The 12,155-nt window shown below is 57.3% G+C and overlaps 2 protein-coding genes across 2 annotated transcripts in view; one reads left to right on the top strand and one right to left on the bottom strand.

Moving 5' to 3' along the window:
- FBXO6 (F-box protein 6) overlaps positions 1-6,058 on the top strand; it is a 7,365-nt gene extending 1,307 nt beyond the window's left edge. Inside the window, exons 2-7 of the mRNA XM_012662589.1 lie at positions 287-375; positions 1,299-1,594; positions 3,515-3,641; positions 4,181-4,276; positions 5,190-5,325; positions 5,523-6,058. Coding sequence (XP_012518043.1) covers positions 1,330-1,594; positions 3,515-3,641; positions 4,181-4,276; positions 5,190-5,325; positions 5,523-5,762 — 864 coding nt within the window. The 5' untranslated portion in view covers positions 287-375; positions 1,299-1,329 and the 3' untranslated portion in view covers positions 5,763-6,058. The remainder of the gene's footprint in view (positions 1-286; positions 376-1,298; positions 1,595-3,514; positions 3,642-4,180; positions 4,277-5,189; positions 5,326-5,522) is intronic.
- Positions 6,059-6,095: 37 nt separating this feature from the next.
- On the bottom strand, positions 6,096-11,403 carry MAD2L2 (MAD2 mitotic arrest deficient-like 2 (yeast)). Its single transcript, XM_012662590.1, has 9 exons — positions 11,247-11,403; positions 10,764-10,815; positions 10,559-10,677; positions 9,144-9,215; positions 8,512-8,612; positions 7,647-7,741; positions 7,230-7,303; positions 6,665-6,757; positions 6,096-6,438 (listed from the first exon to the last, which is right to left on the bottom strand). Exons 2-9 carry the CDS (start codon positions 10,801-10,803, stop codon positions 6,397-6,399), a joined length of 636 nt encoding a protein of 211 aa, XP_012518044.1. The 5' UTR covers positions 10,804-10,815; positions 11,247-11,403; the 3' UTR covers positions 6,096-6,396.
- Between the last annotated feature and the right edge of the window lie 752 nt (positions 11,404-12,155).

Raw genomic sequence — 12,155 nt, 5'->3', positions numbered from 1 at the left:
CAGATTTCATATTTTTAAGTGTTTACAGTTGCTCCTGAAGAGAAGATTTGGCCACACTCGGGGGTTTTTCCATCAGAAGCATTTTTCACGAGGCATAAGTACCTTTCTTAGCTTGGTTTTTCTTCGCTGCCGTGTTGAAGTCCCCTTCCCGGGGCAGCAGCTGGAACTCGTTCCCACCTGCGTGTTTTCTGGGATGGGCGCTTTAAGAAGACGACGCACTGCTTCTCTGGCCAGGGCTCTATGGAAAGCAGAAGCAGCCAGCAAGTTTCTGTTTCCCTACATGTAGGTGAACATTCTACGCACACGTGAGCAGATCCAGCCCATCTGAGTGACAGTGCAGAGCCCTGGCTGCCAGCCCACCCCCACCGGCCTGGGGCAAGTACCTGGGGTTTCCTTAGGGCCACGGATTCCGGCGAGGGGGGGGGGGTGGCACTGTTTGGAAGTTTTCCAAAACCTGTGTGCAGCGCAGAGGTAGAGAGAGGAAGGTGTTCCTGGGGTCAGGTTTGTGCCCTAGTGGTGGCAGCGATGGTAACCGCACCTCTCTGTGCCAGCCTGGGCCAGGTGCTTCAGTTATACTCAGTCCCGGCCCTTCTGGGGTCAGGACAGTTCCCGGAGCCTTTTCACAGCTTCCCGGCTAGTCACTGCGGGTCGGGGTTCGAACCCAGGCAGTCTGCTCAGGCACCCTCCACCTGCTTCGTTTTCCGGCCATTCCCAAGCAGACTCGCCCCGAGGCAGCCGGGCCCACAGCTGTGTGGCCTCTTCGTTGGGGTGTTTTATCACGTCACATCTGGCTTCCGGGCCAAAGTGAGCATGTGAGGAGATGAGGGTGTTTCTCAGCACTAGCCCCCCACAGAGCGAGCATTTATGAGTCCGGGGGTGTAAAAAAGATGTCATGTTCTCACAGTGAGTTCACGACAGTAACGTAACAGAACAATCACCAAAACCCTCACAGAGCAGAGCCCGCAGGACTCGCAGACAACAGAGAGGCCTCCACAAAATCTTACTGTTCACCCGCCCCCTGGCTCTAAAATTAAGCATTTTTTTAATGAGGCGAGAGACCTTTACAAGAATTTGTCCCTAAAGACTGTTTTTATTGTACTCTTCCAAATGTGCGTGACATGTGACCACTCTGTTGAGGGCCTCCTGTGTACCAGAAGGACCCTCACAAATGCTGCTTGTCTAACCCCTCCGGTTTTCACGGAAGATGAAACCATCAGAGAGGAGTCCCCGGCCGGGTTTCTAGGGATCTGAGGGCCCACCTGCCTGGTCAGGGCTCATAACCGCTGTCGCCCCCACAGGCCTGTGGGTGCGCCCCACCCCAGCACAGCCATGGCCCTGGTCAGCATCAACGAGCTGCCGGAGAACATCCTGCTGGAGCTGTTCACGCACGTGCCCGCCCGCCAGCTCCTGCTGCACTGTCGGCCCGTCTGCAGCCTCTGGCGAGACCTCATTGACGTTGTGACGCTCTGGAAGCGCAAGTGCGTGCTCGAGGGCTTCATCACCGAGCACTGGGACCAGCCCGTGGACAACTGGAAGATCTTCTACTTCCTGTGCAGCCTCCGCAGGAACCTCCTGCGCAACCCGTGTGCGGAAGGTGGGCTGGGGTGAGATGGGGGCTGCCACGGGGCTGGTTCCTTCCCACCCTGAGCCTCAGGGCTTTTGCACTACCTGGAATGTTCTCTCACTCCCCTAACACCTACCTCACTCTCTTGGTTCCTCCTTTTTCTTCAGGTCTCAGTCCAGAGACCTGCCCTGACCCCCCCAGTCTAAAAACAGCTTGCCCCACCTCCATGATGTCACCCCCATTCAGTGCCTGATAGCACTTTTCATAATTACCTTATCTTTTCTTTCTCTGCCACAAACTTCAAGTTCCAGGGGCCTGATGGACCTTGTCTGCCACTCTTCAGTGTCCACGATGACACCTTCACATAGCAGGTGCTCAGGAAACGTTTGAGAGAACACACTGCAGATCCAGCTGTCCCTGTAGTTCAGTCCAAGCTGCCCAGTGCTCTTCGAGGGCCTCTTGTGTCACATCTGTGAAGTCTTTACAAATGAATTCTCCACACTCCCATTATCCTCGTTGTACAGAGGATTTAGAGGTGACTGTGATCATATAGTTTGAGGTCCCCGTTTAGCCTGTAATATTCTTTCATATTTGCCAAGGCTTTTTCCCTATCATTCATTTAGCACCTACTGTATACTAGGCACCATGCTTCTCGTTGGGGCCACAGCAGCAGCAGATTATGAAGCATGGTCTGTGCACTTAGGGTCCCTTTCATATCCCTTTTCTCCCTTCACCCTCACGAGGATCCTGGGAGTTGGCCAATTAGCATGGGCTCCATTTTACAGATGGGAAGCTTTAGGCTCCAAGATGAGTGACTTGCCCAGCTTCCAGGGCCTGGTCCTGGCCAGTAAAGGTCTTGGGCTCCTCCCAGAGACCCCGTAGACAACACCCCAGACAATCTCTCTGCCTGCCCCAGATCCCACTCAGAAGCTGCCCAGCTACGCTGCCCTCTCGGCCGTGACAGCTGCCTGCGGCCCTGCCTTGCCCTGGGCCGGCAGTGGTCAGGTCAGGCCTTGCTCGGATTTCTCCTGCATTTGTTACTCTGGCTGTCTCCTGGGGGTGCCCAGGGCTCCTGGTATAGGGAGCAAGTGAGTCACTTGGAAAAGCGCCCTGGTGATTGTTCAGGACAGCCTGGGTAGAGAAGCGCCACTGTTTTCTAAGGTCCTCTAAGCTCAGTTTGAAGGGGATAACCCCGAAATCTGCCGAGCCTGATTGATGGAGGTCCTTTGACAAATTGGGGGTTACCACAGCCACCAGCCCAGAGGATGCTTGTCCTCCTTCTTAGCACTCCCACCCTGGGCAGAGGCCATCCGAGCCATTTCAGAATAGTAGGTCCCCACAACCCTCCAACAAAACCGCAAATCAGTCCTCCCAGGGTCCCCCTCCAACACCGGTTATGTAGTTAACCAGGGGCCTCTCCCTCCTGGACGTCGGTGGATGTCAGCGGTCAGGGAAGCAGCCCACACAGGGATGAATTCGCGTTAGCCACTGAGGACAGTATTGTCAAAGACCCTTGGTAATTTAATTTTTCAAGAACTGATACTTGGGTATTTCTCAGAGCTCCACAACATGAAGTGAGGAAAGGTTTGGTTTAGAATTTCTGGTGACTCGTGTTCTTTTCTCCAGCCTCACGTCAGGAGTCAAGCCAGTTTGGGCTATGTGGGAGGGAAGGGTCCCAGTCAGAGATGATATGGGAACGGGGGAACGTGTTGGAGGAGGGAGCTTTGTGGGGGTGCTCCAAGGTGCACTTGAACTGGTCAGGGCTGACCTTGGCTACATAATGCCCTCAAGAAGGAACAAGCTGGTTAACCCTTTGGCGTCCACAGCCCCAGACATCTGAGTGGGAGCAAGCCCTGCCCCCCAGGGGATTCGCTAACGCCAGCCGCCCTCCCTCCAGTCCTCCCAGCACCTGGTGGGGAGGGGATCTCACCTCTGCTTCCATCTTCCTAGAGGATATGGGATCATGGCGAATCGACTCCAATGGGGGTGACCACTGGAAGGTGGAGAGCCTCCCTGGAGACCATGGGACAGATTTTCCTGATCCCAAAGTCAAGAAGTACTTTGTTACATCGTACAGGTAAGAAAGACTGAACCCAGGAGGCTCAAGTGGAGGGGTAGAGGGTCAGGACACCTTTGCCAAGTCTCAGGCCTAAGGGAGGGTCTCTGCGAAGCTCAAGACAGGTGGCCCCCAATCCTGCTCAGGGTCCCCGGCTTCCTGGAGCGAGTAACTCAGTGGCTGGGTGGTGGGAATGGATGTCATCTGAAGGAGGCCAGGCGCCCACTGGGCAGTTAAGTCAGGGGTGTCTGCAGGCATCTCTAATCCAGGCGTGTGAGTTCACAGAGGTGCCCTCCTTGGTGTCCCAGGTGTCTGGGCCTCTGGACTGGGATCAGAGGCCACCCAGGCACAAGTGGGTGACACTCCATGCATGTGTTCCTCATGGGCCTGCACCAGGGTAGGAGCCAGAGGCAGCAGCAACCAGTGCTGGTCCTGCAGCAGTCAAGGGATACCCTGGGTCCCCTGAACCACCCCCTGGCTTCACCAGGGCTGCCAACGCCTGGGCGAGGAAGGCCCTGTGGAGCACACCAGGGGATGCAATCTCTCTCCCCGCTCCCCAGCACGTGCCTCAAGTCCCAGCTGGTGGACCTCAAGGCCGAGGGCTACTGGGAGGAGCTCATGGACACATTTCGGCCCAACATCGTGGTCAAAGACTGGTGAGTGGGGCGCGTGGCCTGTATCCCCACACTCTACATCCGTCCCTCTTCTGTTACTCATAGCGAGTGCCCACTCTGTGCCCAGCAGTGTGCTGGGGCAGGGGCTGCCCCTAGAGCCAGGCAGACCTGGCACACCCTCCCTCTGCCACAGGACCCAGCGCCTGCTCACCCAGCAGCACCTCTAGGCTCCCCATCAACCTGTGACATAGTCAGCAGGACACAGTAGCCCCCGTTTGCAGATGGGAAGACTGCAGCCCCCCCCAGAGGAGATGTCACTAACAGGCCCTGGAACAGAGGACCCTGGACTTGGTGGAGACTCACAGGCCTTCCTGCCTCCCCTGCCCCTTTTCCCTGTTCACCCCACGACTCTTTCCCGAGCTCCTACTCTGTACACAGAGCTGTGCAGGGGTCTGGCCTGGCCCAAGGCAGAAGCAGGACCCCAGTTCTAGCCAGCCCCCAGGGCCACCACCCTGACGGGAAAGGAAGAAGCCTGGAGGGGTATGCAGAGCTGCGGGGGGAGGGGCAGCTGGGCTGAGCAGAGGGTGACTCTACCAGCCCCATCACACAGGTCACCCCTGGAGCCTGCCATTGAATCTACAGCCCAGTCCATTGGAAGTGCAGGCGACACAGCTTGAACAGTCAGGGCCTCTGTCTCTGTAGAGGGCCTTTGCTTTATGAGGTCACATCTTGAGGAGAATGCCCAAAAGAGTTGCCCTGTTTCTCAGATAGGGTAACTGAGGCCCAACATGGACAGACTGCTTACCCCAGGGCCACAGTGAGGCCCAGGGGATGCCGACGCCAGCTGGGCCTCTTGGGCAGGGCAGCACCAGCAGAAGGGGGTTCCAGCCAAGCTCAGGGAAAGGAAATTCCACCTCGTGGGCCCCTGGGGCAGCTCTCAACCCCACCTCCCCAGGTTCGCAGCCAGAGCAGACTGTGGCTGCACCTACCAAATCCGAGTGCAGCTGGTCTCAGCAGACTACATCGTCCTGGCCTCCTTCGAGCCCCCGCCTGTGACCATCCAACAGTGGAACGATGCCACGTGGACTGAGGTGAGGCCTCCCCTGCTTGCTCTGGCCACCCCCTTCCCCCAGGGCCAGGATGGCAGGAAACAAGGGACAGCCCCAACACCTGGAGCCCCTGCCTTCTGGCCTGGGCAGCTTTCTCCCCGAGGACAGGCTCCTCCCTTCCCCTCTCCAGTTGCGGGGTCACCCTCCCCAGTCTCAGTGGTCACTTCCTCTCCCCTCAGGTCTCCCACACTTTCTCAGACTACCCTCCAGGCGTCCGCCACATCCTCTTTCAGCATGGGGGCAAGGATACCCAGTTCTGGGCAGGCTGGTATGGGCCCCGGGTCACCAACAGCAGCATCATCATCGGCCATGAGATGACCGGGAACCCGGCTGCCTCCACTGCTCAGCTCGAGCAACGGCAGGGGCAGGAGGAAGCTGCCCACCGGCCCTCCGCACTTCCTCTCCACAGGCCCTTCTGACAGTCCGTCCTCTGACAGCCACTCATCCATCCCCTGTCTGGCTCAGCCAAAGGCCCCTCCAGGCAAGAGCTGGGCCTGGAGCGGGCAGTGAGGCACCCTGTCCCAGGAGCTCCCGCCCCACTTTCAACCTTGGGCACGCCAGCCAGCTCATGGTAACGTACCGTTCACGTAGCTCCGATATTTTGTCATAATAAACATTTTCAGTAAAGCCAGCCTGGGGTTGGGTTTCCAGGTTGGGGGAGGGGTCTGTGGCACTTTGGTAGAGAAGCAGCCCCTCCCCCAGGTTAATATGGCCACACCTCTCCCTCCCACTCCAGTTAGTGACAGCCCAGCTCAGCCCAGCCCTTGGGGCCCCTTTATTGAAACAACTCACAGTACAGTATTTGAGACAAGACAGTGTTGGCCGCTGAACCCCAGGGGGCTGAGGAATCAAGGTCCCAGCATCTTTCACTGCCCTGGGGGAGGCTTCCTCCATGAAGGCAACCAGACCTGAGCAGCCCTGGGCTGGAGGGCGGGTGGTCCTTACATAGAGGCAGTAAGAGCACTTGGAATAAGGGTGGTCCTGCAGCGCTGCCCTAGGCTGGGGGCCCCCAAAATCTGACAGTTCTGGCATCAGTGGGGTGGCAGGTGAGCCTCAGCTGCTTTTATGAGCTCGCTCTTCCACGTAGAGCTGCATCTAAGGGACAGAAACAAACAGCCATGGTAAGCCAGCCAGCCAGGGCCCCTACCCTGGGCCCAGCAAGGTTAAGGGAAAGGGGAGAGATAGGAAAAGCCTTACACCGGGCATTCCTTGGTCCTCGCCCCCAAGCCTTGATCTGTAAGCTCCCTGGCAAGGCCTCAGCACCAGCCTCACCACCTAAGCATCCTCTAAATAAAGCTTCTGTGGTCTCCATGCAGCTCACCTTTAAAATGTCTGACGTCATGGTTTTTAGGGGTATCAGCCGTGGGTCATGCATGTGGACGTCCTGCTCATCCGCCAGGATCCAGGGGAAGTCCTGGGGAAGGGACCAAGGTGAGGGATGGAAGGGGCTAGACCCTGGCCTGCCCTCACTTTGCTGCCCCTCCCCTTCCAGGTAGGGGGAGGTGGGCCTCCAACTTGAGGCAGCTTCAGCATCACTAGGGAGCTGCTGGCGGGACAGGTCGAGTCTCTAGAACCCCAAGTGACTTAACAAGTCCCAAGCGCCAACTCTGAAACTAGTGGGCCAGGACCCCCTCCCTGGAGAACCCCCACTTCAGAAGAGCCAATATGAGCCAGTGTCCCCAGCATGAGGCTCGATCTGTGCTGCTCTCAGCTGAGTGCCCAGATGGAATAATGGCTAAGCGTGTGGCCACAGAATTAACACAAGAATCGCTGGGTGCCAGGCCCTGGCCACAGGCAATGCCCCTGCCCTCCCAGAACTGTGGCATCATATCTTCAGAGCCTCCCAGCAGCCTCCCTGCCCACCCCCCAGCCCAGTCTCATTTCACCTTGATGACCTGGATCTTCTCCATGTTGCGAGTGGCAGCTTCTCTCGTGTGCACCAGGACTGTGAAGGTACAGCCTGGGGAGCAAGAGGTGGGTGGAGCTGGGCTGCGGGGTGCCTGCCACTGGGCCCAGCCTCTTCCCACCTCCCTCGCTGGCTCAGCAGCCCCTCCCCGCCCCATAGCAGAGTGTAAAGTAAGTGCTAAGAAAAGGCAGTCAACAGGGAGATTAAGGCCAGGTAGAGTCAATCAGGGAAGCTTCCTGGAGGAGGTGACTCTCAGAGGGATTCTGAAGGGCAGGAAGGAAGAGACGAGGTTCAGCCAGCCAAACGTTCAGCCAGCCAAACAGGGACCTGGGAACACAGACCAACCCCAGGTAACCATGGAAATGGCAAGGGAAGAGGGGATAGGGAGTGGGCACACCTGGGGGGTTGTGGTCCAGGACGGCGTCGCACACGCTGATCTTCAGGATGAAGGCTCGGAGCAGCTGCTCCACGTGAGACAACAGGGAGTCTGAGCTGGGAGTGAGAAGTCTCCCATCACATGGTGCCCACCTTCCCACCAGCAGCAGCAGCCAACCCTGGATGCAGACCTGGGGTCCAGAGCGCTTCCGGTGCCTCCGAGTGTTGGCTTCTAGGGCCCGGCTCCCTTATCTAGTCCACGTAGTTATTGTCACCAGAGTTTACAACCCATGCCCGGCCCACTCCAGATGAAGGCAGAATGTGCAGCCAGGCTGGACAACAAGGACACCAAGTCCAGAGGGGAAAGGGCCTGTCTGAGGCCACACAGCCAGTAGGGACAGGCTGGTGCCAGATTCTAGTGTCCTGACCTCGCTGGAGAAAGCATGCAATTGACCAGCTAACCCTTGCGCCCAAGGTCAACTTCTAGTTGACTGTGGACTGGACATTTGACTGAGAAGTCAGGAAACCAGGTCTGTGTCCTGGGCTCTGCCACCACTCAGGCGACCCTGGGTCGTTATGTCATGTCTCTGAACCTTGGTTTCTCCATCTGTTAAATGAGGTGCCATTCACCAATACTATGATTTTCCAGGTGTGACCCAGGGTGGAGTCTGTGTAACCTGTGTACTGTCCACAGAGGCCAGTGCCCGGCCCTGTCTCAGCCACTAACAGGGTGAACCCTTGGCAGGTTGGCACATCTTGCCCTCTCTCCTCTCAGACCTTCACCAAGTTATTCAGGGACTGCCTTAAAGAGGTAGGGACAGGGGACATGTATTGCTAGAGACAGACCTCACATCAGCTAGCAGGCAGAGAGGGGACAGGCAGCTCACCTGATCGACAGCAGCGGAGGCTGGGTGATCTCAAAGACGAATTTCTCTACCGGGCGGTGCTCTTTATCCAAAATTACCACCACCACTTTCTCCACATCATTCTGCAAGAACAGGAATTCCCCCACTGCAGAGCCGGGCACCCCACCGGCCTCAACCCCTCCCTGCCCAAGGAGGGATGGGTAAGGGTGCACCCACAGCCCTGCTCGCTGCTCAGGTCCCTGAGAGCCCAGAGAGCAGGTTTGAGAAGGTCAAGTTGGCACCCTCAGATGTGAGTGATACAGGTTGAGAGAGGATGCCTGGGACCCACAGGGGTCCTGGGAAGTCTGAGACCAGGACAAGATAGGAGGAGGAAGCCCAGACAACTTTCAGGGTTGGGGGCAGAACCCAGAACCCTCCAGGCAGCCCCTACTCAGAGCCCTCTCCACTAACCCAGGCCCAAGGTACCCAGAACATGGACCACATGCCTTGGGACCTGTCCCTGGGTGGGGGTGGTCTACAGAGTACAGGGAACAGGCTTCTGGATGTTAGAGCCATGGGGACCTCGAATGGACTCCCCATCCTGGAGCTGCGCCGGTGAACATGGAGGGACAGATTGGGGATGAGATGGCTGGAAGGGCATGGCGCCCCCTCACCTTCTCCAGGAGCGGCTTGACGCAGTGCAGTGTGTCCTGGATATACTGATTCAGCTCCGGGTGGCAGGACATCTGCACACAACCCCACGTGGCTGGTGAGGCCCAAAGCACAGATGTGGAAACCACCAACACCCCTCCAGGAGCCCAAGATCCCACCTGCCTTCAGACAGAGTCCAGCAGCTCCTAGGGCTCCCTACCCAAGAGACCACTTTCCCTCAGGGGGCTAAGAACTGTGAATCTACCCGTGGAGAAAGAGAAACTAGAGGACAAGAATTCAATCTCAACACTAGCATTTAATATAGCATTAGGGGTTCCTAATGTGGGGTCCATGGACTCCTCCAGAGTCTGAAAAGTGCCTAAAATTGTACACGGAGTTGTGATAGGCACTTTTCCAGAGAAAAGATCCAGAAACTTTATCAGATTTCAAAAGTTAAGAACTGGTCTTAGGCAAATAACTTCTCTGAGCTTCAATTATTTCATCTGTGAAGATCTCATCAAGTGAGGATTAAATGAATTAAGTACCTAGTACACAGTGGGTGCTCAGTAAGTGTTCATTCTGTTTTCTTTTTCCCTATACAGATGCTCCTTGACTTACTATGGGATTATGTCCGGATAAACCCATCAAATAACCTAAGTCGAAAATGTATTTAATATACCTAACCTACATCATAGCTTGCCTGAACCTACCTTAAATGTGCTCAGAACACCTAACATTACCTATGGTTGGGCAAAATCATCTAACACAAAGCCCATTTTATAACAAGGTGTTGAATATGTCATGTAATTTACTGAATTTATTGAACACTGTACTGAAAGTGGAAAACAGAATGGTGATATGGGTATACAAAGTATGGTTTCTACCGAACGAGCATCACTTTCGAACCATCGTAAAGTTGAAAATCATCCAAGGTGAACTATTGTAAGTTGGGGACCATATGTATATCCTTTAAGCTTCCACCCTCTGCCAGTAATTGGTCAATTATTCTAATGTTTACTGAGTGCCTGCCAAGGGACAGGCACTTCTAAGGACTGGAGATACAGCAGCGGCATGTTTACTGCCTTTGCCTTTTAACCTTCAACAACCCATTAGAGTTCAGGGTGAATGGCAGGAGGGAGAAGGCTCTGGAAGTTTTCAGCAATTCCCTCTCCACACCATGGTTCACCAGTTTCTCGAGCTCTTTCAGCAGTTCACCACCATGCCCCCAGGGCAACTATAATCCGAGGGCCTGGTCCCTAACTTCTGGCCAGGGGAATTCCCTTCCGAGGGGCTAGTAAAAAAACACTTCAAAACTGGAAGGCAAGGGCAAGCCGAAGGTGGACTGGACCTAAAAGTGGAAAAGTTTTCAATAATCCACCTTCTACCACTCTGTGGTTCGGAGACGACCCGTGGCCCCAGCCCCACCTGGGAGGCTCACCTGGACCGGCACATTGTACTTCTTTCGCTTCTGGAAAATGCCCACCGGGTAGACCTCCCGCACATAGAGGATCAGGTGCACTGCCACCTCTAGGAACTCGCAGAGCACGTCGGCCACCACTGCAGAGGCACAACCCGGCGCGCTCAGGGAAGCCTACGGGCCCAGGCCACCCCTCCCCGCGGGCCCGGAGGTCCAGCCTCCCTACCTTGGCCAAAGTTGAGGTCCTGTCGCGTGAGCGTAGTCATCCTTTTTGCTACCTGGGAGGTGGAACAAGGTAGGGGCTAGTTCCAAAGGCCTAGGAGCAGCAGGGCCCGCCAGCCTCCACCGCCCCTCCCCTCCCTTCCGTCTGGGGGGATGGGGCAAGACAGCCACACAGTAGGGCAGCTGGGAAGGACCCCCCACGCCGGCGTCATAACTTGGGGGTATCAGCGGCGCCCCGACCAGCCTCTGCCCAGTGGTCCCCAGCGGCCCCTTGCCCCGTTGTCTTGGCGGGTTAGGAAAGACCCGTGTGCCCATAAAAAGGACAGGGCCGCGGACGCAGAGGAAAACAGCTGGATGCGGAGGGCCGGGAGCGTAAAGCGGCCCACGCGGAAAGCGAGGCTAGGTTGGGATAAGACTCCGCCTCCTGCCCGGCTGGGTTCCCCGCCACGCGGCGGGAATCCCTCCCTCTCCTCCTCCTCCACGGTACCTGCTGCAGCCTCGGTTCCCGCCCCGGTTCGGGCCCGGCCCGGACGCGGGGGACCACTGACCGCGCCGCTCGCGCCTCCCGCTCAACCCGCGGCGCCGCTCGGTGACGTCCGCGGCTCCGGCGGGTCCTAGCGCCCGCCTCATGCCACGCCCACTTCCCCGCGCTGCCCAGTCCGGGCCTCGCACTGGGCGGCTCCGGAGCGCGAGGGCGGGGCGAGCGGCTGCCGGGGGCGGGGCTCGGGAGGGGACGGGACCCGGCCTCGGCGCCCTGAACTGCCGGGCGGGGGAGTGGGCGGAAAGTGCCGCGCAGCCTCCCTTCCACTTCGGGTGGGGCAAAAAGCACAACTTAGGGTTCCACTTGGGGTCGGATCGCTACGTCTTTTCCCCTCAAAGGCCTTTCTCTTACTTTAGCAGGCGCCGGAAGGGGACCGGTAGGGGTTGCTGGCGAGGGCCAGGTGCAGGGCACAGCTGGGGACTAAGGGCAGCCGCGTCTTCTGCTAGCCCGGAGTCGCCATCCCCGCACCTGCCCAACCGCGGACGCATCCGCTGGCTCGGGGGCGGGGACAGGAGGACGAGGGTGCACCGGGGCCGCCCCCACCCCACCCCCACCCGGAACCTAAATGCAACCTGGTGTGACTGCCCAAGCTTCATAACAATAGCTGACCTTTATTGAGTTCCAGCCTGAGCTAAGTGTGTCCGTGGGTTATCACAGAATAACTGCATGCCGCATTTACTGTAATTATCCTCTTTTTACAAATGAGCCAAGTGAGGTTCAGAAAGGACAAGTAATCTGCCAAGTATCACAGCTTGAGGGGCGGGGATGTGGGGGGGGACGCGGAGGTGCTTTACTGCTCCCGAGCGCCCCAGGCATGGACTCAGTCTGGAAGAGCTGAAAGAGCCCTCAGAGATG

Source organism: Propithecus coquereli, unplaced genomic scaffold (assembly GCF_000956105.1).
Source record: "Propithecus coquereli isolate 6110/MARCELLA unplaced genomic scaffold, Pcoq_1.0 Scaffold77, whole genome shotgun sequence".
In the NCBI taxonomy this organism is placed as follows: domain Eukaryota; kingdom Metazoa; phylum Chordata; class Mammalia; order Primates; family Indriidae; genus Propithecus; species Propithecus coquereli.
This window is presented reverse-complemented; position numbering and strand designations above follow the sequence as displayed.

What these genes read in the sequence shown, in the direction of transcription:
- MAD2L2 (XM_012662590.1), bottom strand. Translation starts at nt 10,803, where the DNA reads ATGACTACGCTCACGCGACAGGACCTCAACTTTGGCCAAG. An exon ending in CCTGGACCACAACCCCCCAG is followed by an intron (nt 7,304 to 7,646) that starts GTGTGCCCACTC and finishes CTTGCTCCCCAG; the next exon opens with GCTGTACCTTCACAGTCCTG. An exon ending in AGAAGATCCAGGTCATCAAG is followed by an intron (nt 6,758 to 7,229) that starts GTGAAATGAGAC and finishes TCCCTTCCCCAG; the next exon opens with GACTTCCCCTGGATCCTGGC.